Source organism: Rhinoderma darwinii, chromosome 1 (genome assembly GCF_050947455.1).
Source record: "Rhinoderma darwinii isolate aRhiDar2 chromosome 1, aRhiDar2.hap1, whole genome shotgun sequence".
NCBI classification, from domain to species: Eukaryota; Metazoa; Chordata; class Amphibia; order Anura; family Rhinodermatidae; genus Rhinoderma; species Rhinoderma darwinii.
The window spans coordinates 370,161,245-370,173,584 of record NC_134687.1 but is presented as its reverse complement, the minus strand read 5'-3'; the positions used below and the strand labels follow the sequence as shown (position 1 = coordinate 370,173,584).

The 12,340-nt window shown below is 39.9% G+C and overlaps 1 protein-coding gene and 1 long non-coding RNA gene across 4 annotated transcripts in view; one reads left to right on the top strand and one right to left on the bottom strand.

The window, feature by feature from the left end:
- Window positions 1–12,340, bottom strand: part of LOC142652211 (uncharacterized) — a 158,158-nt gene that overhangs the window by 22,300 nt on the left and 123,518 nt on the right. The window lies entirely within an intron of this gene.
- DOCK8 (dedicator of cytokinesis 8) overlaps window positions 1–12,340 on the top strand; it is a 175,138-nt gene that overhangs the window by 130,360 nt on the left and 32,438 nt on the right. For both annotated transcript variants that reach the window (XM_075827721.1, XM_075827730.1), the window contains 3 exons: window positions 7,099–7,233; window positions 9,504–9,656; window positions 9,861–10,019. In XM_075827721.1, the coding sequence (XP_075683836.1) occupies window positions 7,099–7,233; window positions 9,504–9,656; window positions 9,861–10,019 (447 nt within the window). The remainder of the gene's footprint in view (window positions 1–7,098; window positions 7,234–9,503; window positions 9,657–9,860; window positions 10,020–12,340) is intronic.

Below are 12,340 nucleotides of genomic sequence, written 5' to 3'. Positions count from 1 at the left end.
TCCTCAGGCCAATAAAGTTACATACAAAAAGGGTAACGTTTATATATCAGCGGGAATTTAGGTGCACAGGAAGGAAAAAAAGGCCAAAAGGGGAAAGGTCAAAGAGTGACCGTGACGTCATGAATAATAACTATGCCAGGAAATTTGGAACAAGTTAATTGTCATAAAAAACAAAAAGAAATGAAGACCATCAATGTTACCTTATAAGAAGTTACATACAATTGGAAAAGAATGCGTCTATCAAACGTGGTTTAGAGGATCGACGGAGGGGATCAGTGAGACCAACACTTAAAACTATATAGACATATATTGTTGATAAAAACACAATTAGGATGTAAAAATGTGGGATGCAATATAAAACATAATAAATCGCTGAGTACGTGATGTAAACATATAAATGGATGTTAAGGGAGAGCGTAATATCGCCGATTGCTGTATTATTGTGGCAATATAAATGAGCGTCTTTGTCACTGATATCAGTAGAGCATATTGAGTGAATAGAAAGATTTTTTTTAAAATATTGGAGAAGGATAAAATTACTATGAATACTGGTAACTTACAAATGGATGTTATGAGTGAAAAGCGCGATATCGCTAGTAGTGTAAACATATAAATGGATGTTAAGAGAGGAGAGCGTAATATCGCTGATTGCTGTATTATTGTGACAATATGAGTCAGCGTCTTTGTCACTGATATCAGTAGAGGATATTGAGTGAATGAGAATTTTTTTATTGTTGTAGAAGGATGAAATTACTATGAATAATGGTAACATACAAATGGATGTTATGGGTGAAAAGCGCGATATCGCTAGGTGATTCGAAAGACGCTGGTAAGCGTCTCTATAGTTTAGGCAACCACAGCAACCCGTGGTATAGAGTGCCTGTTGCTTGTTAGAGAGATTAGACTAAGAAAGGGGACTATTATTGCAAATAAAGATTGATGTGAATATTGGTGAATGGTTTGTTGGAAACATACAAATTAATATTTAGAAGTGAAAACAGAATTATCGAGCTGCTTGGGAGACATTAATTAGCGTCTCCGTAGTCAAGGCAACCGCAGAGGCTATCACGGAGGGAAGGAATCGGTTTTCTACACTGTCAGGGGAAAGGGAAAAAGGTGAAGAACGGTAAGTCATAAAGGAATTATTCTTTGTTAGTACATGTCCGTATGTCGCAACATATATTGTGTAATGTCGCTCCAGTACGTGTTATTATCCAAGAGAGACAGATAAAATCAAAGAACCGTTAGAATGTCAGTTGTAAAGGAATGAAGTTGTGTTTGTACATATGAGATATATATATATATATATATATATATATGTGTGTGTGTGTGTCCGTATGATCAAGATTTTTGGAGTTTATCTGTGAAGGGAAAACTGTGACTATATGTAGGTAGTATATGCAGGAAAAAAAGGGGGGGATTTTATGTTTACAGCCTTACTTAAAGAGGCTCTGTCACCAGATTTTGCAACCCCTATCAGCTATTGCAGCAGATCGGCGCTGCAATGTAGATTACAGTAACGTCTTTATTTTTTAAAAACGAGCATTTTTGGCCAAGTTATGACCATTTTCGTATTTATGCAAATGAGGCTCGCAAAAGTACAACTGGGCGTGTTGAAAAGTAAAAGTACAACTGGGCGTGTATTATGTGCGTACATCGGGGCGTGTTTACTACTTTTACTAGCTGGGCGTTGTGTATAGAAGTATCATCCACTTCTCTTCACAACGCCCAGCTTCTGGCAGTGCAGACACAGCCGTGTTCTCCAGAGATCACGCTGTGACGTCACTCACAGGTCCTGCATCGTGTCAGACGAGCGAGGACACATCGGCACCAGAGGCTACAGATGATTCTGCAGCAGCATCGGCGTTTGCAGGTAAGTCGATGTAGCTACTTACCTGCAAACGCTGATGCTGCTGCAGAATCAACTGTAGCCTCTGGTGCCGACACGATGCAGGACCTGTGAGTGACGTCACAGATCTGCACTGCCAGAAGCTGGGCGTTCTGAAGAGAAGTGGATGATACTTCTATACACAACGCCCAGCTAGTAAAAGTAGTAAACACGCCCCGATGTACGCACATAATACACGCCCAGTTGTACTTTTACTTTTCAACACGCCCAGTTGTACTTTTGCGAGCCTCATTTGCATAAATACGAAAATGGTCATAACTTGGCCAAAAATGCTCGTTTTTTAAAAATAAAAACGTTACTGTAATCTACATTGCAGCGCCTATCTGCTGCAATAGCAGATGGGGGTTGCAAAATCTGGTGACAGAGCCTCTTTAATTTACATGAAAGCTTATACATTGCAGTCAGGATGGCGTGGAGCTTCTATATGGACTGACAATTGGATAAACATCAGTCTAAGGAAGATTCTGAGATATCGTTAAGACCTCGTGGGTTTAATGTTTGCAGCTTAAATATCCAATAGTTCTCCCTTTGTTTCAATTTGTCTTAACGATATCTCAGAATCTTCCTTAGACTGATGTTTATCCAATTGTCAGTCCATATAGAAGCTCCACGTCATCCTGACTGCAATGTATAAGCTTTCATGTAAATTAAGTAAGGCTGTAAACCTAAAAGCCCCCCCCCCCCCTTTTTTTTTCCTGCATATACTACCTACATACAGTCACAGTTTTCCCTTCACAGATAAACTCCAAAAATCTTGATCATACGGATGGACACACACACACACACACACACACACACATCTCATATGTACAAACACAGCTTCATTCCTTTACAACTGACATTCTAACGGTTCTTTGATTTTATCTGTCTCTCTTGGATAATAACACGTACTGGAGCGACATTACACAATATATGTTGCGACATACGGACATGTACTAACAAAGAATAATTCCTTTATGACTTACCGTTCTTCATCTTTTTCCCTTTCCCCTGACAGTGTAGAAAACCGATTCCTTCCCTCCGTGATAGCCTCTGCGGTTGCCTTGACTACGGAGACGCTAACTAATGTCTCCCAAGCAGCTCGATAATTCTGTTTTCACTTCTAAATATTAATTTGTATGTTTCCAACAAACCATTCACCAATATTCACATCAATCTTTATTTGCAATAATAGTCCCCTTTCTTAGTCTAATCTCTCTAACAAGCAACAGGCACTCTATACCACGGGTTGCTGTGGTTGCCTAAACTATAGAGACGCTTACCAGCGTCTTTCGAATCACCTAGCAACTAGCGATATCGCGCTTTTCACCCATAACATCCATTTGTATGTTACCATTATTCATAGTAATTTCATCCTTCTACAACAATAAAAAAATTCTCATTCACTCAATATCCTCTACTGATATCAGTGACAAAGACGCTGACTCATATTGTCACAATAATACAGCAATCAGCGATATTACGCTCTCCTCTCTTAACATCCATTTATATGTTTACACTACTAGCGATATCGCGCTTTTCACTCATAACATCCATTTGTAAGTTACCAGTATTCATAGTAATTTTATCCTTCTCCAATATTTAAAAAAATCTTTCTATTCACTCAATATGCTCTACTGATATCAGTGACAAAGACGCTCATTTATATTGCCACAATAATACAGCAATCGGCGATATTACGCTCTCCCTTAACATCCATTTATATGTTTACATCACGTACTCAGCGATTTATTATGTTTTATATTGCATCCCACATTTTTACATCCTAATCGTGTTTTTATCAACAATATATGTTTATATAGTTTTAAGTGTGGGTCTCACTGATCCCCTCCGTCGATCCTCTAAACCACGTTTGATAGACGCATTCTTTTCCAATTGTATGTAACTTCTTATAAGGTAACATTGATGGTCTTCATTTCTTTTTGTTTTTTATGACAATTAACTTGTTCCAAATTTCCTGGCATAGTTATTATTCATGACGTCACGGTCACTCTTTGACCTTTCCCCTTTTGGCCTTTCTTTCCTTCCTGTGCACCTAAATTCCCGCTGATATATAAGTGACCCTTTTTGTATGTAACTTTAACGGCCTGAGGAAGACGCTAGTACAGCGTTGAAACGCGTAGCCATTATTGTTTTATAATAAACGTCTTTATCTTCTTATCACTCCATCTACCATTGTTGGATTTTACAAACAGCCACGCAGCAGCGCCCTACAGGATCCTCCCTTTTCAAATCATCCCTCCATATTGTAATCAATCTCAGACACCTGTGATAATTAGTTTGCCAGGTGTGCGCAATCAAAGGAAAACTACTTAAGAATTACGTTCCACATTATTAAGCAGGCCACAGGTTTCAAGCAATATGGGAAGGAAAAAGGATCTCTCTGCTGCCGAAAAGCGTGAAATAGTGCAATACCTTGGACAAGGTATGAAAACATTGGATATTTCAAGAAAACATAAGCGTGATCATCGTGCTGTGAAAAGATTTGTGGCTGATTCAGAGCACAGACGGGTTCGTTCAGATAAAGGCATAATGAGGAAGGTTTCTGCCAGACAAATTAATAGGATTAGGAGAGCAGCTGCTAAAATGCCATTGCAAAGCAGCAAACAGGTATTTGAAGCCGCTGGTACATCTGGAGTCCCGCGAACCTCAAGGTGTAGGATCCTCCGTAGGTTTGCAAGTGTGGATAGAGCTATTATTCGGCCACCCCTAAACAATGCTCACAAGCAGAAATGGTTGCAGTGGGCTCAGAAATACATGAAGACTAATTTTCAAACCGTGTTGTTTACTGATGAGTGCCGTGCAACCCTGGATGGTCCAGATGGATGGAGTAGTGGATGGTTGGTGAATGGCCACCATGTCCCAACAAGGCTGCCACGTCAGCAAGGAGGTGGCGGAGTCATGTTTTGGGCTGGAATCATGGGGAGAGAGTTGGTAGGCCCCTTTAGGGTCCCTGACTGTGTGAAAATGACCTCTGCAAAGTACGTAGAGTTTATGACTGACCACTTTCTTCCGTGGTACAAAAAGAAGAACCATGCCTTCCGTAGCAAAATTATCTTCATGCATGACAATGCACCACCTCGTGCTGCAAAGAAAACCTCTGTGTCATTGGCTGCTATGGGCATAAAAGGAGAGAAACTCCTGGTGTGGCCCCATGTTCCCCTGACCTCAACCCTATTGAGAACCTTTGGAGCATCCTCAGGCAAAATATCTATGTGGGTGGGAGGCAGTTCACATCAAAATAGAAGCTCTGGGATGCTATTCTGACATCCTGCAAAGATATTCAAGCAGAAACTGTCCAAATACTCACAAATTCAATGGATGCAAGAATTGTGAAGGTGATATCAAAGAAGGGGTCCTATGTTAACATGTAACTTGGCCTGTTACGTTTTTGTTTTTTTATTGAAAGGGCTTTTGATTTCTGTAAATATGATGACCTGATGCTGCAAATTCAACAAATTACCATTTTAGTTCTCTTTACAACCTTTAACCCCTTAGTGACCACTAATACGCCTTTTTACGTCGGTCACTAATGGGCTTTAGGCTAGGCTGACGCCTTTTCACGTCAGCCTAGTCTAAGTCCTGCACGGGTCTCCCGTGCAGGCAGGAGCCGGGGCTCTGCTGTCTGATGACAGCTGAGCTGCTGCTCCAACGCCCGCGATCGAAGTTTACTTCGATCGCGGCCGTTTAACTCGTTAAATGCCGCCGTCAATAGCGACCGCGGCATTTAACTTTGTTTACAGAGGGAGTGAGCTCCCTCTGTCACCCATCGGCGGCCCGCGAATGCAATCGCGGCTCTCCCATGGGGTGTCATGGCAGCCGGGGGCCTGATAAAAGCCCCCAGGTCTGCCCTGGACATATGCCTGTTAGGACGCGCCGGAGGCACGTCCTAACAGATTGCCTGTCAGATTTACACTGACAGGCAATAATGCTCTGGTATACGAAGTATACCAGAGCATTATAGCAGCGATCGGAATATCGCACAGTAAAGTCCCCTAGTGGGACTAATAAAATAAGTCATCAAAGTGAAATAAAGATTATTAATAAAAAGTACAGTAAAAAAATAAATAAAACCATTTTTTTCCATAAAAAGTGGTTTTATTTAGTAAAAGTGTAAAAAAAAAAAAAAGAACACATATGTGGTATCGCCGCGACCGTAATGACTCCATTAATAAAGTTAATATGTAATTTAAACCGCCAAGTGAACACCGTAAAAAAAAAACGCAAAAAACCATGGCGAAATTGCAATTTTTTCCATTGCCCCCAAAAAAGTCATAATAAAAATGAATCAATAAGTCCCATGCACCCCAAAACAGTACCATTCAAAACTACGTCTTGTCCCGCAGAAAACAAGCCCAAAAAATCACTACATTGATGGAAAAATAAAAAAATTACAGCTCTTGGAAAGCGACGATGCACAAACAAATAATTTTAGTTCAAAAGTGTTTTTATTGTGCAAAAGTCGTAAAACATAAAAAAACCTCTACATATGTGGTATCGCCGTAATCGTACCGGCGATACCACATAAAGGTAACATGTTATTTACGTCGCATAGTGAACGGCGTCAATTTAAAAACGCATAGAACAATGGCGGAATTTCAGTTTTTTTTTATAATCCCCCCCCCCAAAAGGTTAATAAAAGTTAATATAAAAATTATATGTACCCAAAAATGGTGCTATTAAAAAGCACAACTAATCCCGCAAAAAACAAGTCCTCATACAGCTATGTAGACGAAAAAATAAAAAAGTTATAGCTCTTTGAATGCGACTATAGAAAAACGAATAAAATAGCTTGGTCATTAGGGCCTAAAATGGGCTGGTCACTAAGGGGTTAAAATGTTTTGATCTCTGTTGTGCATAATAATTTGAAACAGTGCATTTTGAGTTTACTTCTAAAAAAAAAATCTGTTATTAGGAGATTTGTTCAATAAAATTTGCATTATACTCCAACGGTTGATGGCTTCAAGATTATACTGACTGTCATTTGCATCGACTATTTAGGAAAATCTGCGAAAAATAACATTTGCATAATAATTTGGAATGCGGTGTATGTAAATTACTTTTTTTTCTTTTCTTAAGCCGCAGAGAGCATATTTTTTTCATTCAGGCAATATGTACTTGTGTTTAGATAATAAACTATAATACAGTATATCTAGCTCTAAGTACAAAAAACTTTCTTTGTATTTTAGGTCAATTTATCAGTGGACTGCAAAGACAACCTTCTAGGGGGAATCCTGAAAGTACTTGTGCACTCACTTAGCACCAATCAGAGCAACACGTATTTATGTCATTGCTTCTCCTCCATCCGTCTGCTCATTATCAAGGTACATCATATTACTCCGTAAACCAATGTAGTTATATAGTTAGGAGCAAAGACTTCTAAATGCACAATAATGCAATCATGCTGAATGGAGTTATAATACTATACACGGAAATATTTATAACATATAGATTTTATATAACCGGTCAAAATTAAATACAGTGACGCAATGTTGTTGGACTTATAGAGGCTCTGTCACCACATTATAAGTGGCCTATCTCCTACATAAGGAGATGGGCGCTATAATGTAGGTGACAGCAGTGCTTTTAATTTAGAAAAACAATCTATTTTTACCACGTTAGGAGCCATTTTAGCTTTATGCTAATTATTTCCTTAATGCCCAAGAGGGCGTGTTTTTACTTTAGACCAAGTGGGCGTTGTATAGAGGAGTGTATGACGCTGACCAATCAGCGGCATGCACTTCTCTCCATTCATTTAGTCAGCACATAGTGACACTGCTTTGTTCACGATGTGCTGTCTTATACTGACACATTAACGTTACTGAAGTGTTTAGACAGTGAATAGACATTCCTTCCAGCCAGGATGGGATGTCTATTCACAATCCCTGCACTTCGTTAATGTTTCTGTGGTACTTACAGCAGAGCAAGCGTAATCTCGCGAGATCACGCTGTAAATGACAGTTTACAGCGAGACTACGCTTGATCTGCTGTAAGTACCACAGAAACGCTACAGAAGTGTCGGAATTGTGAACAGACATCCCGTTCTGGCTGGAAGGAATGTCTATTCACTGTCTAAACACTTCAGTAACGTTAATGTGTCAAGACAGCACATAGTGAATAACGCAGTGTCACTATGCGCTGACTAAATGAATGGAGAGGAGTGCATGATGTTGATTGGTCAGCGTCATACACTCCTCTATACAACGCTCACTTGGTCTAAAGTAAAAACACGCTCAGTTGGGCATTAAGAAACTAATTAGCATAAAGCTAAAATCGCTCCTAACGCGGTAAAAATAGATAGTTTTTCTAAATAAAAAGCATTACTGTCACCTACATTATAGCGCCGATCTCCTTATGTAGGAGATAGGGCACTTATAATGTGGTGACAGAGCCTCTTTAAAGAGAACCTTTCACCTCCCCATACATGTGCAGCATGTAATGGGGGAGGGCTGAACAAACCCTGGGGCACTTGGCATTTTTTTTCTACCTCCCTCCGTTATTTAGATATCGGTGCCGTTATATTTGGCACCCGATATTTAAATAACCCCCTAAACAGTCAATGGGGCGTCTACTGGCAAGGGTGCGTGTTACTATGGCTGTGACACTGTCCAATTAGATATGGACAGTGCCACAGCATGAGATAGTGTGCGATTGCAGTCTTTTCACCCGAACTGGCAATGGGGCGTGTCTCTGCTACGGACAGTGTAAGCGCTCCCCAGCTCTTACACTGTCCGTAGCAGTGACACGCCCCCTTGCCAGTTCGGCAGACAATACAAGACTGATCTCTCGCAAGAGCAGAAGAGATGCGCCCTCTCCTCTCCACAGCTCTTACACTGTCCGTAGCGGTGACACGCCCCCTTGTCAGTTTGGGTGAGCACACTCTCTCTCATTGCTCTTGCTGTGGCACTGTCCATATCTGATTGGACAGTGTCACATCCATAGTAACACGCACCCTTGCCAGTAGACGCCCCATTGACTGTTTAGGGGGTTATTTAAATATCGGGTGCCAAATATAACGGCACCGATATCTAAATAACGGAGGGAGGTAGAAAAAAAATGCAAAGTGCCCCATTGTTTGTTTAGCCCTCCCCATACATGCTGCACTCGTATGGGGAGGTGAAAGGTTCTCTTTAAAGTGAATGTTCAGAACACCAAGTTAATCTAAAGAGGTAAAAAAAATAATCTGCGCTGATTAAAATTTCTTAAAGGAATTTTGCCATGGAACTGCCAGTCACTTGAATGGGGATGAGCTGCAGTTCTTTGCACAGCGCCTGGTCAGGAGCAGTGCTGTACAGGAAAAAAAAGGGACCTCCGCTAATTCCTTTCCGTGATTGGTGGTGGTCCTACCGCAGACACCAATACCAGTCACGAGAACAAATAGGACTGATTTTCCTAGCGATGGGCCATCTCTTTTTAAGATGGGAAAACAACTTTACTATATCTTTATAGCAGTCAGAACTCCAGATCTCCTGCATAGACATCCAAAAAGCCTGAAGACAAGTTAAGATGTTCTTGAGAAAACACTTTACAGTAATAACAATAGTAATATAATGCTCTCTTGACATATTATACATTGTCTGATTCCCTCTCTTAGTTTGGAGACTTCCTGTTTGAAGAGGAAGTGGAGCAATGCTCCGATCTGTGCCAGAAGGTGTTACATCATTGTAGTAGTGCCTTGGAAAGTACAAGGAGTCAAGCCTGTGCCACCCTGTACTTGATAATGAGATACAGCTTCAGCAGTACCAGTGTAAGTTGCTTACTCCTTTCCACCACACTAGAGCATTTTACGTCATTTGTTAACTTTGTTTTGAACAGATGAATAGTCTTTGTTTTTCATGTAGCATATTTGCATATCCTGAGCCTTTTGCGCTTTTACTAAATGATTTTGGCAATACATTAACTTTCAGGTTTTTATGGTTAAGTCTTGTTTTTTGTGTTCTGATTAATGCAGAATTTTGCAAGAGTGAAAATGCAGGTGACGATGTCATTGGCTTCGCTGGTAGGTAAATCCCAAGATTTTAATGAAGAGTACCTGCGAAAGTCACTAAGGAGTATACTGGCATATGCAGAGGAAGATGAGGACATGCAGTCTACCATGTTTCCAATGCAGGTAATTTACACACACAAGGCAATATACACCCATATGACTATACTATTCTGTAATATTGAAACAAGGCATTCAATTTACTTAGATCTCGGCAGCTTATACTATATTGCAAATCGTTCTGAACTTTTGCTGTATAGTAAATTGATTTCTAGTTCTACATAGTATAGAGCCTCCTTCAATAATGGCTTGGCAGAAACACGTACATGATGTTATTCACAGTGACAAAGCCGATATCTGCAGATAATTTAATTTATTAAGCCAAAATTATCTTACCAGTAATAAGAACACGTTTGGGTGGGATTTAGCCATAGTCATAGACATATTTATTCTGATTGACTAGACCAGATTATAACAGCCCGAAGAGAGAATTTGTCACTGTGTTTCAGATATATATGTGCGTGAGTATATATGTATGTATGTGTGTGTGTATGTATATATATGTATGTATATGTATATATATATATATATATATATATATATATATATTATGCGAAAAGGAAGCAGCACTCCGGCAAAGATTTCAAGAATCCAGATTTATTCTCCCATATGTCAAACAGAGATGATGCAACATTTCAAGCAGTGCTGAATCTTTGCTGGAGTACTGCTTCCTTTTCCTTTTTGCATCTACATTGAGGGCATCCATCAGTCGGATTCCTGGAAGCTGGCACCGGTTTTGACCCTGGAGGTCTAGTTCTGCTGTTCTGCACACATTTCTACTTTTTCTGCTATATATATATATATATATATATATATATTGAGTTTTTTTCACTGTGTTTTAAACAATCCTGTCACTGGCATTAAAGCAATCATCAACATAATGGAGTTTGGCTTTGTTCACATCAGCATCCTGGTCTCCATTTATAAGGAAAGCCATGACGCTGTGCCGAATTCGGCATTTTGACGAGAAGAGTAGCGTCACATGCAGCCCAATTCCTCCCGGCAAATTTGATGGAATGTGCAATGGAGGCTCCAATGCAAATGTGAACGGAGCCTTCATGCAATTGAAGAAATGTTCTCGGCAAAACTTACACACTCTGTTATGTCTAGTGCAGAGCCTGAGAAGGTGTTGCACGACACAGGGATTTAGAGAAATCATGTACTAGACATAAGTGTATCAGTTTTTCCCAGTTATTCTTTAAAGGTGCCCGTACATATTACAGTTGTGCTCCACATGGCCAATAACCGCATGCAATTTTGCGATGTGGTTTTCAGCCACAAGGCATGCACAAGTGAAGCACATTAAAATCATGTGCATCACATGTTCTTTCCGCACAGCCGAAAAACACATCCACAAACCATGGCAATTCACCGTAAACTGCAAGCTACGTGTACGGGTCCCACAAGCAGCTGAAACTATCATTGAAACCTGTATCCGTCAGGTCAGCGGCACTGATGGGTTCAGTGTCAAGGGGTTGTTACCGATCACATCTAAGTTCATAAATTATATGTGATAAATTGCAGGTGGAACCTGCGTGTCAGAGTCTGGTCCCGCTGTCACTGAACCCGTCAATTCCGCTGACCTGACAGATTCAGGTCTCAGTGCAAGATACAGCTGCTCTGTATAGAGAATACAAAGCGGATGTATTTCAAAAAGTAAAAATCATTTTTAATAAAAACTAATTCGAAAGTTGCACCAAACACACTGGTAGACATTTTATTAAAAGAAAAAAATAACTTTTTCAAAGGTGTACATAGCCTTTAATGAATGTTTGCACATACAATGTGCCTTTACCATTGCTGACTTCATATGACTTTACAGCACAGAATTTAATCCGTACTCTATACAACGCCTCCATTGGGCATACAGTGTGTGTGTGTGTGTGTGTGTGTGTGTGTGTGTGTGTGTGTGTGTGTGTGTATATACATATATATATAATTTAAAAATAGAGACACCGCAGGTTTTTATGAAAATAAAAAATAGCTTGTTTAAATTTACAGCAGATTGTAATCCTGCTCAAGCTATGGTGAGCTTGCTGGCCAGCTAGCCCTTTTATATGCCGCTGTGCACAAAAAGACAAATCTACAAAATCTCAGTATATTGCAATTTTAGTTACCATATCGTTCTGAAACTCGAATATATGTTTGTGTTATTAGAAGTTCTCTGAAGTTCCATTGTGGTCAGCCCAATTATAAAAGGAATTTTGAAAATCTATTCTTACTGAATGCAATGATATATCAAATTTCCCCATACCATAAAAGAGGGGGTTATATCTGACTAGGGGAGATTTGTTAATACTGGTCTTAAAGATAGACAGTGTAAAACTAGACCAGACAGGCAGAATCTGCGCCATATTTATCAGTGATTGACGCTGTATGATACATTT